The sequence below is a fragment of the Oryctolagus cuniculus genome, chromosome 12, assembly GCF_964237555.1.
Source record: "Oryctolagus cuniculus chromosome 12, mOryCun1.1, whole genome shotgun sequence".
Classification (NCBI taxonomy): domain Eukaryota; kingdom Metazoa; phylum Chordata; class Mammalia; order Lagomorpha; family Leporidae; genus Oryctolagus; species Oryctolagus cuniculus.
In genome coordinates, this window is record NC_091443.1 from 82,070,196 (window position 1) to 82,093,338 (window position 23,143).

General features: G+C 45.5%; 1 protein-coding gene across 1 annotated transcript in view; it reads right to left on the reverse strand.

The window, feature by feature from the left end:
* The window catches only part of MYO1E (myosin IE), a 226,062-nt gene that overhangs the window by 69,681 nt on the left and 133,238 nt on the right, over window positions 1–23,143 (reverse strand). The window contains exons 7-14 of the mRNA XM_008268949.4: window positions 22,887–23,018; window positions 19,562–19,696; window positions 17,303–17,435; window positions 10,091–10,287; window positions 6,331–6,411; window positions 5,951–6,037; window positions 1,969–2,055; window positions 789–956 (exon numbers count right to left, since the gene is read on the reverse strand). Coding sequence (XP_008267171.2) covers window positions 789–956; window positions 1,969–2,055; window positions 5,951–6,037; window positions 6,331–6,411; window positions 10,091–10,287; window positions 17,303–17,435; window positions 19,562–19,696; window positions 22,887–23,018 — 1,020 coding nt within the window. The remainder of the gene's footprint in view (window positions 1–788; window positions 957–1,968; window positions 2,056–5,950; window positions 6,038–6,330; window positions 6,412–10,090; window positions 10,288–17,302; window positions 17,436–19,561; window positions 19,697–22,886; window positions 23,019–23,143) is intronic.

Sequence of the window (23,143 nt, forward strand, 5' to 3'; positions counted from 1 at the left end):
TGGTCCCGGGGACACAGGAGCAGCACTTCAGCTCTCAAGATTACATACCCCTTCATCTATGGATCCACAGGGATCTCTCAGCAATAAACTTAAGTCTTTTCCTACTCTTTAGCTAAGACAAGAACACTGGTGAAACCCCCTTTATTAATCCATGTCATCCTCAGGGGCCATGTCACCTGCGGCCTTGTTTGCCATTTCTCCCAGAAGTGGTCTCAGAGCTGCTTCTACCTGGCCAGAAACTCATGCTCAGAGACCTTGTTTGGCATGAGATCAGCTGTGATGGAAGATAAAATCAGTGGACTGCCATAGGACCAGGAAGTTACCAAGAGCCATGACCTCAACTTACTTACCTTTGTATTATTAGCTCCCTTCACCCTCCACCAGCCACCCCAACTTCCTGGCACTCAGTAGGTACCCAACTCTTATGTGCCTTGATGAGAATAAGCACCCAAAGTGAGCTGTTGGCCTTGATTTATACTCCCTATGAGCATGGGCAGGCAAGAGAGCCAAGTTTGTGACTGCAGCAGGAGGCAACCCCAACAGCCATTCCTTCAGCAGTAGTATGCGTAACAGGTGACTCATGCTTTTAAAATATGCTGCAGCATACACAGTCCCTTGTTTTGCCTCCCCAAATGTACCACAGGTCCCATGTGTTGAATCAATAAAATACAGGGAGGCATATGCACATTGCTATCATTGTCTCCAGGAGAAAACAGACCATACACCACAAGGCTTAAAAAGAGGGTAGGTATGACAATGGTGAACTTCCCCTTTGCTGCTGACAATACCTTCCCGGCGTAATGGTGAATGATGAAGCCTTGGTTCCAGCTGTTGAAGTGCTCATGGCTCCCAATCTGCATCTGGAGTTTCTGGAGCAGAGTCTGATCGGCCCCCTCCCCCACAGCGTGCATGGTGGCACACACGTCATCCAGGATGCTCATGATTCCAGGAGGGTTCTGGTGGGACCAAGACGGCAAGGCCTCAATCATGAATGCTCCAAAAACATAGAGGACTCATCAGGTGCTGGCTTAAGAGATGCCTCGACCTCAGATACCACCTTGAAGGTCAGTGCTCCCCGTGAGACCAGAATGCAATGAACAGTCCTGGATGGAGAGTCACCACAGTCCCAGATGGGGACTCCCGGCTCAGGTCAACACGGGCAGGAAGGTCCATTTTCCTAACAGCTGCTGAACTCCCTCAAGTTTAACTCAAAGTCATGCAAAGAAAATTATCTTCCCACTTTGGTTTGTAGTAAGCTGACTTTAACAATCTCAAAGGAAAACAGAAACATTTTCCTTTATATATATATAATACCCAAATTCATGTTTTGATGTTTCCTTTCAGCCAGTTTCTCCGATAGGCATTTACAATTCCATACTCTACCACTATCTGTTGGGCACAGCTTTTTCCCATGGTACTTTTTGCATAAACAGTCCTCATGACTTACATGGCCTTCATACTTATACTTTAATGGTTCTATTTTCCTGCTCTGATATGCTATAGGTCTTATAACTGTTTCCAGTTTTTGGCTTATATTTTTTAAAAAAGAAGACAAAATAGGAAAGAGTCCCATAGAGATCTCTGTCTTCATCAATTTTATTTTCTTTTGGGTCATTTCTAAGGACTACATTCCTAGATGGTCTATGATGAGACTATTACACAGGACTAATTTTATGCCTCTTCATAGGCTATGTCACCAACGAAAGTGACAATCACCTTCTGTTAGAATTCAGTAACAAATCCCATCTGTCAGCTGACAGACACTCTACTCCTCTGGTAAATACTAGTAGAGTGTATAAGAAAAAGCTACTGTTCCATTCTCACACATACATAAACACACAACGTAAACAAGAAAATTCTCTGCCAATCCCAGCTGCCACGTTGCTTCTTCCCAAACAACATGGAGAACAAGAACTCAGCTAAGGCACACCTGTGATCAGTGAAGAGCCATCGCAAGCCAATACTTACCACTTTGTTCTCTATGAGGTCACACACGATCTTGTTATTAAAGTAGTCAATGGGTGTCCATCTTATTCCCTCTTGAACATATTCTTCCTGTATGAAAGGAGCCAAGAACTCACATAAACCAGCATCAAAGAGGAAAAACTTGAATGCCCTCCCCACAAAGACTAGAACTATAATTTCTTTTTTTCTAAGAAGTGATAGGAAAGGAACATTTCTTGGAAATCTTTAAAGTTTGGTTTGAACCATAAGAAATCGCCACCACTCAATTTTTTAAATTTATTTGAGAGGTAGAGTTACAGACAGTGAGAGGGAGAGATAGAAAGGTCTTCCGTCTGCTGGTTCACTCCCCAAATGGCCGAAATGGCTGGTGCTGAGCAAATCCAAGGCCAGGAGCCAGGAGCTTCTTCTGGGTCTCCCACATGGGTGTGGGGGCCCAAGCACTTGGGCCATCTTCTGCTTTCCCAGGCCACAGCAGAGAGGTGAATGGGAAATGGAGCAGCCAGGCCTCGAACCAGCACCCATATGGTGCAGAGGCTTAACCCCCTACGCCACAGCGCCAGCCTCACTCAATTGTTTTTAACGAAAATCATATGACAGGGTCCAGCAAGCTGCTGCCTGCACTGCCAGCATCTCATATGGGCCCTGGTTCAAGTTCCGGCTGCTCCACTTCCAATCCAGCTCTCTGCTAATGGCCTGGGAAAGCAGCGGAAGATGGCTCAAGTGCTTGGGCCCCTGCACCCGCATCAGAGGCCCAGAAGAAGCTCCTGGCTTTAGATTAGCTCAGCCATTTAGGGAGTGAACCAGTGGAAGGAAGACCTCTCTCTCTCTCAATTTGCACCTCTCTGTAACTCTGCCTTTCAATTAAACAAATCTTAAAAAAAAAAAAAAATCATATGACATCACATGTGAGTCTAGTTACAAAAACTCCCCTTGAATTTCCCATGGGAGAGGAGTCCAGCTCAGCATCTAGCATTTCGCAGGGAAAGGGTCCCAGCTCAACAGGAGTTGCTTATTGAACTTCAACTTGACCATGCTGTCCAGGTGTCCGTCCCTCCTTCCTTTCCTTAACTCTGCAGATCTTCACGTATGAAGCAGAGTCTCAGGGCTCAATCTTCCAATCTTCTTATCTCCTCCACTCAGTTCATCGTAACTTAGTCACTCACATGTATTCCACACATTGGAATCTCCAAGTATATACTTGGTTTCCCAAATTTCACATGTTTAGAGTTTTTAAAAAATTTATTCAGGAGGCAGAGAGAAACACACATACACATACACAAAGAGTGCTCTCATCTGCTAGTTCACTCCCTAGATGTCTGCGACAGCTGGGGCTGAGCCAGGCTAAAGTCAGGCATCAGAATTTCAATCTGGATCTCTCACATGTGTGGTCGAGACTCAAGTACTTGGGTCATCGCCTGCTACTTCCTAGGGTCTGCATTAGCAGGGAGTTGGAACCAGAGACTGAACTTACGCACTCAGATATGGGGCACTGGCTTCTCAGGAGTTGTGTTTCCATAGCTCCCTTCTACTCTTCTGTCTTCAAGAAATAGTTTCACCATTGGCCCTGTCATTCAAGCTACAAAGCTGGGAATCACCTTGGATTGCTCTTTCCTTCTTAGTTCACTTCCTAATCATTTTCAGCAAGTTCTGTGGGCTCCACTCTCCACAACATTTGCTGAATCTGAACTTTCCTCTCCGAGTCACTGTTCCTACCCTCAACACCCTTGCCAGCCCTCACCACTTCTTGCCCAGTTTCCTGCAGTAGTCTCCCAACTTTTTTTTTTTTTTAAGATTTATTTTATTTATGTGAAAGTCAGAGTTACAGCAGGTGGGGGGGGCGAGGGAGGGGTCTGGGGTCTTCCATCTGATGGTTCACTCCCCAGTTGGTCATAATGGCCGGAGCTGTGCCAATCCGAAGCCAGGAGCCAGAAGCTTCTTCTGGGTCTCCCATGTGGGTGCAGGGGCCCAAGAACTTGGGCCATCCTCTACTGCTTTCCCAGGCCATAGCAGAGAGCTGGATCGGAAGTGGAGCAGCCAGGTCTCTAATGGGCACCCACATGGGATGCCAGCACTTCAGGCCAGGGCGTTAACCCACTGTGCCACAGCGCCGGCCCCCTCCCAACTTGTTTTTAAACTTCCACTCCAGCTTGCTTTCCTTGCCAAGCTCCCCTCTGTAAGTCTATGGAGCCACAGTGACCTTTGCAAAGTCACAAAACACAAATCAGATCATGTCATTTCTGGCTCAAAATCAGGCTCAGCCGGTGCCGCGACTCAATAGGCTAATCCTCCGCCTGTGGCACTGGCACACTGGGTTCTAGTCCTGGTCGGGGCGCCGGATTCTGTCCCGGTTGCCCCTCTTCCAGGCCAGCTCTGCTGTGGCCCGGGAGTGCAGTGGAGGATGGCCCAAGTCCTTGGGCCCTGCACCAGCATGGAAGACCAGGAGAAGCACCTGGCTCCTGGCTTCGGATCTGTGTGATGCGCCAGCCGCGGTGGCCATTGGAGGTGAACCAACAGCAAAAAGGAAGACCTTTCTCTCTGTCTCTCTCTCTCTCCCTGTCCACTCTGCCTGTCAAAAAAAAAAAAAAAAAAAAAAAAAAAATCAGGCTCAAAACCTAGTCTTGAGGCTGGCACTGTGGGTAGTGGGTTATGACACTGCCTGCAGTGCTGGCATCCCACATGGGCACCAACCTGAGTCCCGGCTGCTCCACTTCTAATCCAGATCCCTGCTAATGTGCCTGGGAAAGCAGAGATGGCCCACATACTTGGGCCCCTATACCCACGTGGGAGATCTGGAACATGATCCTGGCTTCAGCCTGACCCAGCCCCAGCTGTTGTGGCCATTTGGGGGAGTGAACCAGCTGATGGATGATCTCTGTCTCTTTCTCTCTATATAACTCTGTTTTTTAAATAAAAATAAATAGTTTTAAAAAACAAACCAACCTAAAGTCTTAGCCATGTCCTATAAACAAGTTCCTGTATGACCTCACTCTGCCTTCTTCCATGTCACTCCCTACGTGCCCTCTCTTGGTGGTCTTGCTTTGGATACTGTGAGGTGGTAGGAGGATAGAATTCCAGGGCAGAGAAGAGAGATCCATTGCTCACTGGTGTTTCTTAAGCAGAGGCATGAACACTTCCATCACTAAATGAGCGTGGTTCATGTAGCAGGTAGGATACTCCAATCCCAAATTTCATGTCCACTCAGAACCTCAGAATGAGGTTTGGGAAAAGGACCTTTATAGATAAAATAAATTAAGGATCACATGAAATCATCCTGGGTTGAGGGTGACCCTTAAATCCAAAGACTGGCAAAAGACAGAGATTTAGAGAAACAGAAAAAGGCTATGTGAAGGCAGAGGCCAGGACGGTAGCTGCATTGCCACAAGCCACGGAATGCCAGGAGCCACCCTAAGTCAGAAGAGGAGGATTCTCTCTGAGAGTCTGTGAAGGGAGTAGAGTGCTGGAGGCACCTGATTTCAGACTCTGGGATCCAGAATGGAGAGGGGAGAAATTTCTGTTGTAAGCCTCCCACTCGTGGAACTTTATTGTGGCAGCCCTGGGCAATCTAAAACCACACGGAGTCAGGAATAAGAAGAAATCTGCATTGAATTTTTAGGGGAAGCTTGGGAGTGGAGCAGATCTGAGGAAAGCAAGATTTTCCTTTGGGACACGGCACATGCATGGACACCCGGGTTGGAAGCAGGCTCCCATTTTCCATGTGGTCAGTGAGTCAGCATGTAGTAAAAACAGCCAGTCACAAGTCCAACTTCACAGCATCATTTGCTTAAAGGAGAGAAAACGTACCAGATGGTATTTATGTTTTACAGACTAAAATAACACGATGGCATATGGTTTTTCTGCATGACTTTATTAGGTACATTTCCTAATACAAGACTGAAATCTTCATCTATTATCAAAAGAGAAAGCTAGACCCTTTAAAACCAGAGAATTTGGAAACAAAAAGGACAAAGGAAGAGGGACTGCTTACCTGTTCTGCCTTTAACGTCAATTCAATAAAAATCTGCTGTAGTTTCTCATTGACAAAATTGATACAAAACTGTTCAAAGCCATTTTTCTGAAATTAAAAAAAGTCATATATAATCATTTTGCAAAATCAGTTAAAAGTCATTCTTGAATGATTTCATGAGATGTCTCCATATGAAAAGCTTTAGCAGAAATGTTGGATGCATCAATAGAGAGAGGCACAGTTTATATTTAGGAGAAACTAATTTGGTAAAGGTACATGAAGAACTCACAGAGGCAAAAAAGAGCCAGAGTGGATTTTTTTTCATGGCCTAGAGTTATTTCTTGCAGACCAGATGAAATGCATCACGCTTCCCAATCCCCCATTATTCAAAGTGGCCTCACCTGGAATATTTCAAAGCCATAGATGTCCAGGACACCAATGTTGTATTCTTCATGGTCCTTCTCCATAGCTTTATTGATGGCCTAGGAGAAAGCAAACAGCATGGTCATAATCTCCTTTCTATTCACACTGAAAGTGGGCCTGAGTGGGGGAAAAAGAAGGCCCCCTGTACCCAGCAAACACCACTGCCCACAGGGAACAGAGGACAACAGGGAGACAGGGGACTTGCAGACTGCACAGGCTCTCAGCGCCAAGTCAGGTACTTTGGAAAACCATCAGCACCCAGAAAAGTACTATGGAAGGGGAGATAATGCTTAATGATGCAAAACAGTAACTTGTGACAGGCTAAGCATTTCTCAGGAAGTACTGAGAATTAGGAGAGAATATCCTGTTGGATGGACGCGAGAGCTGGTATTAGAAAATCTGGAAGTCTCTCTTCTGTTGTCCTCCATTCCGCATTTAATGACCACGTAACACAACATGCTGGGGATGCCAAGGATGAGACAGCTTCTGTTCCCAGGAGCTTACAGGGAGGGTGTGGTCTCCAGGCAGTAGTAACAGTCATCATTTAAACACTGGGAGGAAAAGCAGCTTACATGGATTTAACCTTCAGCTTTGCTACGCTTGGCTAAATGCTCTCCTTGTGTTGTTTCACTCCATTCTCGTTACAGTTCTCATAATGGCAGTGATACCATTATTGTCCCCATTTTCCAGACGGGCACACCAAGGCTTGCTTATGACTGCATAGAGCAAGGAGTGTACCCTGGGATTAAACTAACATCTGATGTCCAGATCATGTTCTTGATCACTGTGAGAAGCGGCCATGCAAGGCAGGAGAGGTGCAGGGTGGAGAAGGTTAGTGAGGGAGAAAACCCCTAACAAGTGGTGAATACTTGGAGATTAAAGGAACAGAAGTGATTTTCAGGCAAAGGAAACAGAATTCGTGAGGTAATGGGGAATGGCACACAACACTTAGCCCAGTGCCTGGCACGAAGTCCACGTCCAGTAAATGTCGGCTCAAGTTAGCATCACGCACATGGGCACTCATCCACTTTTACCACAAAGAAGTTGAGGGATGACAGGAAGGAAGGAAGGTGGGAAGCCCCGCACTGGAAGGCACCCTGAACAAAGAGACAAGAGCTGTGGGATCCAGCTAGCGCCAGCTCTACCCCACACACCTGCTGAGCGCCCTCAGGCAGATCCACCAATACTCAGGCCCCAGAATCCATTCCACAGTAAAATGAGGGATCTGGACAAGCTACAACCCTGACTCTTGTTTGATACGTCCCTGACCTTCCCAAGCCATCTTACCTTTCAAAGAGCAAACAGTCACAAAAAGCACACCCAAAAGCTATTCTCCCTGGCCCATCCCATCTTAGCCACAAGTAACGACACCGTAAGCCCTGTAGGTGTTACTGCCTAGATTCAAAGAGCAAATTCCTTAAGCGCTCTGTGCCTCATCTTACTTATCTGTAAAACAGAGATCATAATACCCAAGTCATAAGGTTCTTGCAAGAATTAAGCAAGGGGGGCCAGCACCGTGGCACAGCAGGTTAAAGCCCCAGCCTGTGGTGCCAGCATTCCATATGGGTGCCGGTTCTAGTCCTGGCTGTTCCACTTCCAATCCAGCTCTCTGCTATGGCCTGGGAAAGCAGTGGTCCCCTTGGTCCCCTTCACCCATGTAGGAGACCCGGAAGAAGAACCTGGCTCCTGATCTGCCCTGCTCCAGCAACTGCAGCCACTTAGGAAGTGACCCAGTGGATGGAAGACCTCTCTCTCTTTCAAATAAATAAAATATATAAAAAAAAAGAATTAAGTGAGGTTCCCCCCAATAAAGTACATAGAACAGCATTTGGCACATAGTGCTATATAATTATACCATGTATTTATATAGTACAATTATTCTCACTGTCAGCTCTACACTGCTCAGTGTAATGGTTTTCAGAATACAGACGTGACATGCACATATAAGACATGCACACATATAAAACATCCACATATGTGCATGTGTGTTTTTGTGGGAATCTGTTTGGCTCTCCATATCTTCAGGGTCTGTATCTATGCAGTCACCTGACCCTGATAGAAAAGATTCAGAAAAAAAAAAAATCAGCCCTGAACAGGTATAGGCATGCTTTTCTGGTCATTGTTCTCTAAACATTTTAGCATAACAACTACCTACACTAGGTTTTCATTGTATTAGGTGTTACAAGTAATCTAGAGATAATTTCAAGTCCGTGAGAGGAGGTATATAAGTTATTTGCCAATATGACATCATTTTAAAAAGAATTATGTATTCCATTTATTTAATGTGAAATGCAGAGAGAAACAGAGTGTGTTCCCCAACTGCTGCTTCACTCCCCAGATGCCCAAAACAGATGAGACAGGCCAAAGCCAGGAGCTGCAAATTCAATCTGAGGTCACCTATGTGGAAGGCAGGGACTTCAGCCATCACCTGCTGCCTTCCACAGTGTGCAGAACAGAAGCTCAAGTCAGGACCAGTGCTGGGATGTGAACCCAGGCATTCCACTACGGGATGCAGGAGTCCCACATGACCCCCACCGTGGCATTTTGTTTAAGGACCTGAGCCTTCTCAGATTTTGACGTCTTAAAGGAGTCCTGGAACCAATCCCCAATAGTACCAACAGAAAATTATATATATATATCATTATGCCATAACCAAAAACACCTGTGGAAGTTTACAGGACAAAAAAAAAAATCTTTGCTATTCTTCCCCTGGAAAGGTATAATCTAGGAGCAGGCGCTTAGCCTAATGGGTAAGACACCCACACACCACATCAGGCTGCCTGGGTTGGATTCCTGGATCCAGCCACTGATTCTAGTTTCTTGCTAATGCAGACCCTAGGAGACAGTGGTGATGGCGCAAATGAATGGGTTCTTGCTGCTCATATAAGAGACCTGGATTGAATTCCTGGCTCCCAGCTCCAGTTCCCGCCATTACGGGCATCTGAGGAGTAAACCAGCAGATGGGAGCTCTTTTTCACCCTGCCTCTCAAATACATAAGGTAGAGCCTGAAAAGAATATGGGAGAGTGATAATACTCGAGTCCAAGCTTAGGGCATGAGAAACTTGTGACTTCTTGTTTTGCCCTCTGCCTGTCTCTGAGCTAACTCACCCTGAGGAAAGCCAACGGCCATGCTGTGAAGATACTGAAGAAGCCCTAAGGACAGGCTCACGTGGAGGAACTGAGACCTGCTGCAAGCATCATGTGAAGGGTCCATCTGATGACCACATCCTCCAAACTAGGCCAGCCTGCAGAGGGCTTCAAATCCAGTCAGTGTCTTGACTTCAATCTTGTCCTTGAGTCAGAACCACCAAACTAAACCAATCAAAAATCCCTGACCTGCAGAAACTGAGAAAATAGGTGCTGTTTCAAGCCACTAAATTTGGGTTAATTGGTAGCACAGCAATATATGACAAATACAGTTTTCTCCAACCTTTAGCTCAAAGTCAAGACATGTCCATGGCCATGAACCTCCTCCTCTTTTTCTGGTCTCTAGCCCTGATTTTTACTAAATATTTTGCCTGGAAGAAATTGTTACCATATTAGATTTAGCTGAAGTTTGTCTTGGTGGGCCATTCTAGAGGAATAGGAGGATTCAGTGGTCCCAGAGTAAGAGAATAAAAAGTAGGGGAGTAAGGTTACAGAAAAAAGAACAAAATACGAACTCAAAAACCCTTAGTGGTTTTGGCTCTCCACAGCAAAAATCTGAAGCATCATCAACATCAACCCATGCTACTTACATCTACCAGGAAATCAAAGACCCGGGCGTGCAGTGCCTTGGCAAGGGCATCCCTGGTATAGCAGGCCTGCTCCACGTTGAGGGTCACGTGGATGGACTCGGACTTGCCTCCCCACTTGCTGTCCATTTGTCTGCTCGTTAGCTTTTCTTTCAACCGGTCCTGATTTATTCCCAGTAGGTACGCAGGAAAAGCCAAAACTATAGAACACAGAATAAAACATGTTAAATTTCCAGAGTTGTAACAATTCATTTCAGATACCTGGAGGCACTTGTGTGTGTGTGTTTATATACAGTAGGCACCATCATCAGCACCCAGAATACATTCCAGAGAAGGCTGCTTATCAGTATTCCCACACGATCCATCTAGTTTGTTTTTTCCAATTGTTCTATTAGGTGAGTCAATTCCTAAGATGACTAAGGCTCCCAATAATATAAATCCGTAATCCAAAGAGTGTGGCAAACCAATTGCTCCTACTGAGATCACAGTTAAATACCTTAAAAGAGATAGCTCCTCAGGTTCACAGCAAGAGAGCTCAGAAGAAATTCAATCAAGAAACATCTCTTTGGCTTCAAATATTGCTTTCTTTCCTTTTTGGTTCAACAGTTTCACAACATCATTTTCAAAGTGTTTGAAGCCCTTGATAATACTGAGCTAATAATTACAATCAATCACTCATTTTTGTTGGGGTACTTACCACAGTACAGGATTATTAATGAAAGAGAACACACAAAATATGCAAGAAATCTTGAAGACAATTTACACCAGACTAAAACGGTTTAACAAATAAATAACTCTCCTAAAAGGCAAATATGTAAGAGACAGAAAACATATTTCTAGAGAAACTTATAATAGGAAAATACTACACCTTGATTCGGACCAGGCCTACAAGGATGGAGAGGATGTACAGGGATGCAGGGAAGAGGATGGGATGTCCAAAGGTGAGGGAGGAATGTGGGGGGCAAATCTGGGACGTGGTCTGGTGCATGGATCAGTGCTGGCTACAGAGGGGAGATTCTGATCCAGAAGGTCTTTGAATGAAATATTTGCACTGGAGGCAAGTGAGGGCCCAGATGACCTCAAAAGCAGTGTGTGACAAAGTATTCAACATATAAGGAGCCTTCACTCAGGAGACACTGTCATGTTGGTTATTATGACTGCAAGACAATCCCAGTAGGCATGAAAAGTATGTTTAGAGGGAGGGAGACTATGATCACATTCCAGGACTGGTTCCTTGTATCATGACACACAGCTATCATCCTACCAACATGTAACAGATACCTAACATTGTCTTGGAATAGAAACTCTGATCCTTCCATTGATCAGCAACCTGAAAGAATGTTCAGGTTTTTCCCTTTTTTTGCAAGGAGCTGTACCAAAATTGTCTGATGAAAGGATTTAGTTAAAGACCTTGTTATAATACTCACAAATCACATGCTTCCCAATAAGGGAATAATCTGTTTGAATTTCACAGATGGTGTTAGAATGTAATGGGCTGACATTTCTCAGGGTATACCTTCCAAAGAGATTAAGTCAGTAAATGAATTTTGAAAATGCATGATGTCAGAATAAGGTAATTACCATCTCTATAAAATCCACAAAATGCTTAGACTGGTAGAAGGGCTTCTTTTACAAAGGACACGTGCACAAAATTAAATGCATTGATTTGCCAATGGCCATTTCCTTTACTTTAGATTTAATGGTAACACATGTCTAGGAGTCTGGATGTGTCTTCCTATGAACTAAAAATTTCTTCACACAGAAAAAAAGACAGATGGCGTCCATAAACTGGATTGGACGCGTGAAGGGATATTGTGAAAATCAAGAGACATTAAAACAGTAAATGCATTTGGTACAGCAGTTAAGACGTCACTTGGGATCCCTGCATCTCATATCAGAGTGCCTGGGTTCAAGTCCCATACCTGCTTCCAATTCAAGTTTCTTACTAATGTGTACCCTGGAAGACAGAGGTAAAGGCCCAAGTACTTGGATTCTTGCCACCCATGTGGGAGATCTGGATGGAGTTCCAGGCTCCTGACAACAGCCTGGTGCATCATGGTTATAGAGGGCATTTGGAGAAGGAATCAGTGGATGGGAGATCTTTCTCTGTCTCTGCCTCCCTTTAAAATAAAATAAAGAATTAAAATTAAAATATATCTTCTTTAAAAAGGAGAGAGAGAGACTGACTGGTGCTGTGGTGTAGTAGGTTAAGCCTCCGCCTGCAGTGCCAGCTAATGGCCTGAGAAAGCAGTAGAAGATGGCCCAAATGCTTGGGCCCTCACACCCATGTGAAACCCAGAAGCCCTTGGCTTCAGATTGGCCCAGCTACGGCCATTGTGGACATTGGGGAATGAACCAGCAGATGGAAGACCTCTCTCTCCATCTCTTCCTCTGTCTGTAACTCTGCCTTTCAAATAGATAAATAAATATTTTAAAAAAGGAAACATTTAATTAAAGTAACAAATAAGAAGTCTTCCCTCAGGGGTCACTGTCACGACTGGGGAGGCTATAGCTCACTTGAGGCAATGGACATTATCATCAACGGTTGGCAGAGTACCTGCCAGGGTGCCTCTTTGTTCGTGGGAACTGCACTACAGATAAGTCTATAAAATGAATAAGTAGCTGCAACTTGTTTTAAGATTTTTTTTTTTTTTTGACAGGCAGAGTGGACAGTGAGAGAGAGAGACAGAGAGAAAGGTCTTCCTTTGCCGTTGGTTCACCCTCCAATGGCCGCCGCGGCCGGCGCGCTGCGGCCGGCGCACCGCGCTGATCCGATGGCAAGAGCCAGGAGCCAGGTGCTTTTCCTGGTCTCCCATGGGGTGCAGGGCCCAAGCACCTGGGCCATCCTCCACTGCACTCCCTGGTCACAGCAGAGGGCTGGCCTGGAAGAGGGGCAACCGGGACAGAATCCGGCGCCCCGACCGGGACTAGAACCCGGTGTGCCGGCGCCGCAAGGCGGAGGATTAGCCTAGTGAGCCGCGGCGCCGGCCTTGCAACTTGTTTTATAAACATGGATGGGCTTCTCCTATGCCCCTAACCATACTAAAATGGAGACACAAAATATCTGGTCAAAAAACGTTTATGCCACTATATTTGTGACCTTAGCAAGATGAAGATGAAAATCCTTGAGACAAAACAGATGGGAGGCACAGACAAGGACACATACTGTACTGCCATTTCTTGTAGCTCTCCTCTAGAAAAGAGCCTGATGGAAGGGCTGCAGGCTCTCAAGAAGGCACAAGATCAGGCCAAGAATCAGAGCTACATGGAAAGCAGTAAAAGATGGCCCAAATGCTTGGGCCCCTGCACCCATGTGGGAGACCAGGAAGAAGCTCCTGGCTCCTGGCTTTGGATTGGCACAGCTCCAGCCGTTGTGGCCTTCTGGGGAGTGAACCAGTGGATGGAAGACCTCTCTCTCTGTCTCTACCTCTCACTGTCTATAACTCTACCTTTCAAATAAATAAATAAATAAATAAATAAAAGAATCAGAGCTACAAGCCCAGGGAGACAGAGAGGGAACACAGCACTTGGTATGGAAACAACCCAAGCGGCAATTTTTAGGTGCCAGCTTTTATGGCTTCGTTTTTCTTCAGTGACTACCTTGATGCTGAGATGATAAGGCTACTTATATTGACTTCCTTCAGGCTGTGAATTTCCATGAAGGCAAGTGTGAAAATGGACGCTGGGAGACGTAGAAGAGAGAGGAAGCACTGATTAATTTAAAAACGCAGATGTAACTCTGGTGAAGTTAATGAGAGTCAGCTAAAACACACAAGGACCTGCTTAAAAAAAAAAAGTAATGTTTTGGCATGTATAAATGATAGATTTCTGCTACTGCAGAAAAGCATAAAGCAAAGTTGGATCTAACTTTTCATTTAAATCTGAAGTGTAGTGGCAGGTGTTTAGCCTAATAGTTCAGACGCTTGCATCTAATATTAGAGCACCTGGATCTGATACCTGCTCTGATTCCTGACTCCAGCTTCCTGCTAAAGTGGATCCTGGAAGATAGTAGTGATATCTCAAGCAACAGGGTCTCTGCCACCTACGTGGGAGACCTGGATTGAGTTCCTCTCTCCACCTGCAGGCATCTGGGGACTGAATCAGCCAGTGGTAGAGATCGCTCTGTCCATCTCTCTTCTCTGTCAATCAGAAATTTTAAATAAAAAAAGAAACTATAATTAAGGTAAAAGTGATAAACCAAGAGGATATAACAAGGCAAAATTCCATTTTTATAAATGTAAAAGAACTAGCAAGATAACTCCGAGTATGGTTTATCTGTCTTTGGTCTTGGAGACTGTCACCTATACTTTTGTTTCCCATTGTTATTCAAGTATTATTATTATTATTATTTTGCAGAGACAGAGAGAGAGTTATAGACAGTGAGAGAGAGACAGATCTCACTGCACCAATCCGAAGCCAGGAGCCAGGTACTTCCTCCTGGTCTCCCATGCAGGTGCAGGGCCCAAGGACCTGGGCCATCCTCCACTGCCTTCCCGGGCCACGGCAGAGAGCTGGACTGGAAGAGGAGCAAACGGGACAGAATTCAGCGCCCCAACCAGGACTAGAACCCGGAGTGCTGGCGCCGCAGGTGGAGGATTAGCGTAGTGAGCCGCAGCACCAGCCACAAGTATTTTTTTAATTCAAGAAAATTCTTAGGTTAATTTGTTATTTACTACCTTTCCAGCAAAGTTTGTTTTCAGATGTCACCTTACTGCATTCATGCTGACAGGTACGGAAGAGTCCACAGTGAGGTTTGTTTTCTTCTAACTAAGGAAACTCTATTATCTTTATTACTCTTAGGACAAATAACAAAAGTTGTTATTAATGGCTATTTTGCTTCAATAGGCCACTTGTGATGGGAATTTTTTCTATAAAACAATATATTATGGATAACAGCTAGATAAAGTCTGCACTGATTATAAAGGCATGAACTACTACTTCCTTCTATAGATTTATTCCATAAAGACTAATGTGAGCAAGATGACAAGAACTAACCTTATTCATTTCAGTAGTGTTTGCTCAGTAGTGTGGAAGCAGAAGATCAGAAACCATTTCACTGTATCACAACAGATGTTTGGTTAATCTTTGCTAGTGTAGCCCAGCAGTGGATGCTATGCAGCTATAAAAAGGATGAAGCAGGGCTGGCGTTTGTGGCTTAGAGGGTAATGCCACTGACTGCAATGCTGGCATCTTGTAAGGTGCTGATTTGTGTCCTGGCTGCTCCCCTTCTGATCCAGCTCTCTGCTAATGGCCTGGGACAAGCAGCACAAGAAGTCTCAAGTATTTGGGCCCCTACACCCATGTGGAAGACCTAACAGAAGCTCCTGACTTTAGCCTAGCTCAGCCCCGGTCATTCTGGCCATCTGAGGAATGAACCAATGGATGGAAAACCTCTCTCTCTCAATCTCCTCTGTCTCCCTTTCTGTCTCTTTCAAATAAATAAAAAATAAAAAAAATGAGGCTCCTTACAAATTGTCAAATAATTTCCAAGAAAAATGCTAAGTGAAAAGGCAACTATAGAACACTGTGTTAGCTGTTGTTTTCCATGACCATAGCACAGTGGGGAAGAACAGATGTGTGCAGTTGTTCCTTAAAGGGAGCATACCAGAGACTGGAAACCTTGCTTACAACTAGGGAGGGGAATAAGCTGATTGGCAAAGGGGTAGATGAGAGGACTTTGTGTACACACTTGAGCCATGTAAAAGTATAACCAAATTGAAAAAAAAAAAAAATTGGCAGAAGAAAATCATTGCGAGGGTTGCAGTTTGCTTTGTTTAGACAAGCATGACATTTTCTGATCTCCATCCCTGTGCTACCTTCAGCTGGGGTCACAGGTAGCTGCCAACCCTGGGCCTTCAATATCTGGTTGAAGGGGGCTACACTAACTCCAGATATCAATGAGCAGCGGAAACACTCCTTGGTGCAAATATCCAGGGAGAAGTGTCTGCTTCACTGTCATGACTTTGTCCTCAAGCATAAGGATGCTGTAAAGGACTTCTACTACCCAAGACGGCAAGAGAAACCTGGTCTGTTTCCACAAAAATTACCACCAAACCAAAATGGTAAATGTTAAAAGCTTAAGTGGTTAATGATCCTACTCAACACATAGGTGCATTGATTAAGTGTCAAGGATGTGTACATACCACCTAGAATCATGGCTGTTCATTACCACTGGCTCACACTTCAAGGCTCTGTGGGTGCCTTGCATTTTTATTATTTTCCACTCCCTTCCCTGGCAAACACAATTTGTCTTCTCTTTATCACAGAGACATCAGAAGCTAGGAGAACTTCCCTCTTTTATCAGAAAAGAAAACAGAAACATGAAAAAGAACCTTATTTGGAATGGAAATACCCCAACTGCCTTGTCAGCAATGAGTGGGATACTATTTATTACTAAGCATCTAAATTTATCATCGTTGAAGAATGCTGAGAAAGGAAGAAATGTCTTCCTGGGTGGTTAAAGGATGTGTGGGTTCTGAGAGCAGCCGAGAAAGCCATCTGATGCCCAAGAGGCGGCAGACATGTGCTATGGCATTTGCGCTAGGTTGTGGGCCCAGGTAACCAATGTCTCTTAGCAGGAAGGACCTTGATTTCCTCCCAAACAGTAAAAACGACTATTCATGTTTTCACGATCTAATGACTAGGATGTGATCATTAAGGTCATCATCAGAAATGTCAACACAGCAATCAATGTCCATTTGTTCCTCTGTTCAGAAACCCAACCTAATCTAACTCACAGGGGCAAACTGAGCCTATGAGCATTCTATATTTACATCAATGTGTGTTGCATGCCCTACAGGACTTGTAGGTGAATACAGGCCATGAAGATCAGGTACAGAAAAGATTTTCATTAAATGGCTATTCTTTTCTATTATTAATCCATTATTGTAATCTTCCTTAAAGATTATCATCTCATCTCTAAACCTAGATGAGCGATTCTGCAAGATTTCTCTGAGGATAATGTTAAACTGAAATGATTTCATTGATGACCTATGGTGTGGTAGATGCTGGTGGTGAGGAGAGCAGCAGGTGCACATAGGAGCTCTAGTCTCTCCTAAGGCCACTTTGCTCTACCAACAGAGGACACTTAAGAGTTCTCATCTCTTCCTAATAGACCCTATTTGAGGTCTAAACAAAGGAATATGGCCAGCTGCTTCTGATGGGAGCTAACCACCCATTTCCCCCATCCCATGACCACGCGCCAGAGCTACGCACACTCTTCGCTCTCCACCGCGGCGTAGTTGCCAACTTCTTTGAAGCTGATGTTCCCCAGGTGGAGCACTCCGGCCACTATCTGCAACACCAGTGTCTGCTCTTCCGCAAAGATCCCGATCACATTCATCGCGTGCTAGGAGAGCAAAGAGAAAAGTTCCAGATAAGCTGGTCATTGGCTTTACAGGCAGGGAATAAAGAGAACAGAGCATAGGTGGAACTGTATAGTTGTATGTGGCTTAGCCTGCGATAGCAGTGGAAAAGTCCCCATACAGTGTGATCCCTGTAAACGACTCCCACGTGTTCTTATCCGAGTCATGTTGGAAGGGCAGTTCTTTCTTTAAACATAGTGTGCCACCCTCCAGGAATAAAAGTAGGAGGATCCAGGAGGAGAGACACTCATAGAACTGGTGGTTGCCAAGGTTGCCAAGTCTGTCCTTGTTCTTGCTGGGTTCTCGTTGCACTTTCTCCTTCTAAAGGGCATTGCTGTCCCCTTTGCAGCTACTGGAAGTGGACTCAAGAGATCTTTCCTTTCATTGGGAGGGATGAGAAGAGGCTGCACTTTGCAAACAGATCTTGATTAAAAATTTCCAGGAAATGAAATGAAATAAAAGCATCATCTTGAAGTCTAGTGTCTGCAGTAAGCATTTAGCCGAGTGGTTAAGAAGCCACAGCAGAGTGCCTGGGCTCAGTTCCTGGCTCCAGATCCCGACCCAAGCTTCCTGCCAGTGCAGACGCTGGGAGGCAGTGGTGATGGCTAAAGCAGCTGGGGTTTCTGTTACCCATGTGGGAGACCTGTGCTGTGTCGCTGGCTTCTAGATCTGGACCCAGCCCAGTTCAGCTGTTGTGGGCATTTGGGTAGTAAACCAGTGGATGGGAACTGTCTTTCAACTAGGAATTAAAAAAAAATTAAGTATACTTTCTGAGTTCCATTAAATTGAATAGAAACAGTTGAAATGTCTGAACCTGAGGCAGCCCTATCCAAAGAGAAAACCGCACTTTTCTTCCCAGCTCCGTTGAGCCCATGTGGCCTCTTGATGCCACCTATTCTTGGCATCCAGGAAACAGTCGCATCTGAACCTCCCATCTCTTCCACTCACATGAACTCCTCTCAAACAAAATCTCCACTTCTCATTCACTCCTGGCTCCTTCCCCAAATGCCTGCAACAACCAGAGCTGGGCCAGGCTGAAGCTGGAGGCCATGAGCTGAGTCCTAAGACTGAGGGAAGGCCTGGTTTACAGTTGACCCAAAGGCATGGGGTGATGCAGCCTTTTGAGGCTGAATGTCTGACCAGCCTACCCCCAGAAAGTTCTACATGGACTCATTTATGCTGTTGCACCAGTACACAACCCCTAAGCACTACATGCAGTTTCACAACTCACACAGTGACTTACATGCAACAGGACTAGCAGAAAAGCATTGTTCCACGATCTGTCACACTCGTATACAGAGGATGCAGACAAACCCTCACCAACAGATCAGAGCGGTGAGCATGTGGCACAGTGGTTACGATGCCACTTGGGATGCCCACATTGCACAGTGGAGTGCCTGGGTTCAGATCCCAGCTCCACTTTCCACTCCAGCTTCCTGCTGAAGCACATCTGGGGAGACAGCAGGTAATGGCTCAAGCACTTGCATGTCCCTCTCCAACATGGGAGACTTGGATTGAGTTTTTGGCTTCCAGCTGTGATCTGCCCCAGCCCTGGCTGTTGCAGGTATTTAAGGAGCAAATCAGAAGGTGGGAGATCGATCGATCTCTTTCTCTGTCCTCTGCTTTCCAAATAAATTAGAACAACCAAATTGGAAAATAAATGAAGAGGGTAATAAAAAAGATTAAAGATATCCCCAGATTTCTAAAACTCATTTTTTTTTATAATTTTCATGTTTTTGATTTGAAAGGCAGAGATACACACAGAGATCTTCCATCTGCTGGTTCACTCCCCAAATGCCTGCAACAATTAGGGCTGGGCCAAGACGAAGCCAGTAACCTGGAACTCCCACCTGGGTCTCCGACATGGGTGTTAGAGATTCAAGTGCTTGAGCCATCATTTGCTGCCTCCAGGGTACCTACATCAGTAGGAAGCTGGAATGGGAAGCAGAGCTGAGACTCAAACCCAGGCACTCCAATATGGAGCGGCACGTTAACTGCTGTGCCAGACACCTGCCCCACACTGTTCTTTGCTGGTTGACCTTCACTGCACGTGGCCACAGGCGGTGCCCAGCCTGGAGCAGACCCTGCCTGGCCCTGCACCAGCACTCACCAGAGTTTCCTGGAACTCCCGCCTGTCATCAATGTCATCAACCTTGTAGGACCCGGATAGGCTCAGGTAGTAATAATAGTCCATGCTGGTGATGCCCAGGCTGTGCTTCTGTTCTGCTGAGGCACCCTCGATGAGCTGGAGCAAAAAGAACACAAGATATACCATGACGGGGACCACAAAGCACCCAAAGTCACCTCACCGTTCCTACCACCACCACTGACGAGCCCACATGACAAGGATTTTCTACCCTCACTTTCCAAACTCAGGGGTGGTCCTCGTCTCCACCATATGTACTATTTGTAGCAACCTCAAGTCATTTCTACCCATTCTGATAGCTAACTTGGAGGAGACCTGCAGAGCTGAGGGTTTTCCCCTACCCAGTGAAGCAACTGGACTCCCACACCTGGGAGGCCTTGGAAGACAAGAAAGCAAAACAGAGGATTATTACTTAGTCCCTGCCTGGCTGGCTTTGTAAAGTGGAGCTGGCTCCCCCGTGCTCATCACTGCAAGGGTCACATTAGGAAACAGCCACAGGCCCCACCCTCTGGAATTCTGAAACTTCCTGCCCAACTGACTGTCCCCGAAGTTTTTGTTCTAGTTCCGATGTCTGGGGAGGACCCTCTCTTAAAGTGTTCCAACGAGGATGTGCTGAGAAATGTTTAACAATCAACTCAAGGAGAGAAAAAAATTGATTGGTGGAGTTTACCAATGGTCTGTAAATATTCAGTCATGGATTTCCAACTCTCAAAGACAGGTCACAGAAGAAGTGGAAGAGATGGGCCCAGCCCACATGACCCAACTGCACCAACACAGGGCCCCAGTGCATTAAGAAAACAGAGGGAGCTCCTGTCCACGATTCTCCCCCTTGCAAGTAACAGGGCCTCATCTCAATCGCTGACCTATCACGTCTCAAGCAACCTTCTCAGTCTCCTCCAAATCTTATCTTTTGGACTCACCCAAGCATTTCTCCACCCCCCGCCCCCCACGATCCCCCCAAGAACATTCCTCCATCCTTTTCCGCCTTTTCTCCACTCTGATCACGTTCTCTCTCTCCTTGGCACCTTCAAATCCCCTCTAATGCTCTTCCACCTACAAACATGCTGCTCTTTGCTTTCCCTTAGATGCTTTCCATTGATGTTGAACTTCTTTGAGCTACAGATTCTAAGTTCCCACTAGGTTGGCGCCCCCTGAATTCTGGCTTCTCTCTCACAGCTCTGAAGAAACCTCTCTCACAGCTGCTTCCCAGTGGCTAAACCCAGCTGCCCATTCTTGTTCCCCAGGGTCCATCCCTTCCCTCTCTGTGCTCTGACCACTTGATCCTGTTTCTTACCCCCTAGGGCTTCCCCTGACACCCCAAGATCCTGGGTTTCTGCCTTCATCTCTGCCTGCCTCCCTGTGGGCGACACTGGCTTCCTGCTGTTCCCCATGACCTGTGTGGGCAGTTTTCCACTCCACATCCACTGCTACAGGAATCTCACCTATTCCACAGCTCTAACCATTACTTTTAGGGTAGAATCTTGAATCCCTGAGTTTATGGGTTCCCAGCCTCTCCTGACCGGGGGGGACAAGGGACTCCCAGAGGTGGGCAGGCTCGCCATTTACTGAAAGGGGTCCTGGCTTCCAGTATGCACCTCTACTAGTACTCAATAAATAATGGCCTGTGTGTGCAATACATGGAATTATTCATCTGTACACGTGGCTTTTATTAGTGCAATTAAAAGCACAACTGAATTCACAGAGGCTTTTGGTCACTGATGTACTTTTTCAACCAACAGACACCATCTAGGAGAATGATGTGCCGTCACTGAAGATGTCACTGGGATTGAAAAGACTGAATGTGAGCTATGCCAGAGCTCACTTTCCTTCCAATCTAGTGATCTTCAAGCTAAAATCAAACTGCAAAAACAGTGACCAGGCCTTTCTTCCAAGGCAGTCTATTGTGGATTCCTAATATAGAAAAAATTAACAAGTAAATTAAAACAATTTGGTGATGGCATCATTCTGTTTTTTGTAAGTTCAAAAACATTTTAAAAACTTGGTTGATGGATGATTGCTGATTTGAAAGCATCTGGCTCACTGCTTTAGCTCCAGGTCCCCCTGAGGGTCTTGGTGGAAACATTCTGACTGAGTATTAAAGATCCCAAGTTTAGGGGCAAGCATTTGGCCTAATGGGTAAGACCTCTGCATCTCACATTGGATTGCCTGAGTTCGAATCTTAGCTCCTACTCCTGATTCCAGCTTCCAGCTAATGCAAACCCTGGGAGGTAGCAGGTGATGGCGTAGATCATTGGATCCCTGCCATCCCCTGGGAGACCTGGTTTGTGTTCCCAGCTCATGACTGGTATGGCCCAGCTTGGCCAAACCAGCTTAGTTGTGGAGATTTGGGGAATGAAATAGTAGATAGGAGCTCTTTGTCTCTCAGATTATAAATAAATAGCTAGGGGGCCGGTGCTGTGGCGTAGCAGGTAAAGCCACTGCCTGCAGTACTGGCATTCCTTCTGAGTGCTATTCAAGTACCAACTGCTCCACTTCCCATCCAGCCCTCTGCAATGGCCTGGGAAAGCAATAGAGGATGGCCCAAGTCTTTGGGCCCCTGCACCTGCATGGGAGACCCAGAGGAAGCTCCTGGCTCCTGGCTTCGGATCGGCGCAGCTCCAGCCATTGTGGCCATGTGGGGAGTGAACCAGTGGATTAAAGACCTCTCTCTCTGCCTCTCTCTAACTCTGCTTTTCAAATAAAATAAATAAATCTTTAAAAAATAGATAGATGGATTAATAGAAAAATAAATAAATATTCCAAATCAATTTCAAATCCTTCCCCAGAGCAGTTTACCGTCTGGAGACATCCTGTCCCTGCAAACTGGCTGGGGCCTGGCTGGCTGATTAGTTTTCGATTTTCTTCCTGCAAGGGTTGGGCTCTGGTCACCTGCCTCCCCCTGCCCAGTCACCCTCCTCTCTGTGTCACGGGCCCTGACTGTGCTGCATGTCTCTTTACCATCCGGGCCAAATCGCCCCATGTGAATTCCCTCTTGGCAACAAATCAAACACTCCTACTTTTGTTTTGAAACCACGTCAACACTTTCTTGATTATTTAACTTTCGGGGAATTTTGCCTTATTACTTCAATTAGAACTTACTCGCCTCAAGGGTAGGGACAGTCTCACAATTTCTGTGCACAGCGGCTTGCACATATGTAGCAATAAATCCATAGCAATAAATAAATAAATAAATAAAACCAGACTGTCTAAACCTGAAGGCTGGGAGAAAATTGTTTTTCCGAATGTAGACAAGGAATACAAAGTGGGAAAGAAAAATATAAGGGAAAACCTGGTAAAATATGTGAAAACTCCGCTCTCCAGGATTCCTCATCACCACCCTAGATTTTTCCAGAAGGAAGTTGGAGATTTTTCCACCATCTGGTTCTCCACCTGGACTGAACTGGATTTCAAAGTATTTTCCCTGCAAAAAAAAGTTAGGGATTTCCTTCAATGGTTGGTGAACAAAAACATGATGATCCAAACAGGCTTTGAATACAGTGTATAATTCAAGGAAATTTGTTAATGAAAGACACACTGGGCACTGCT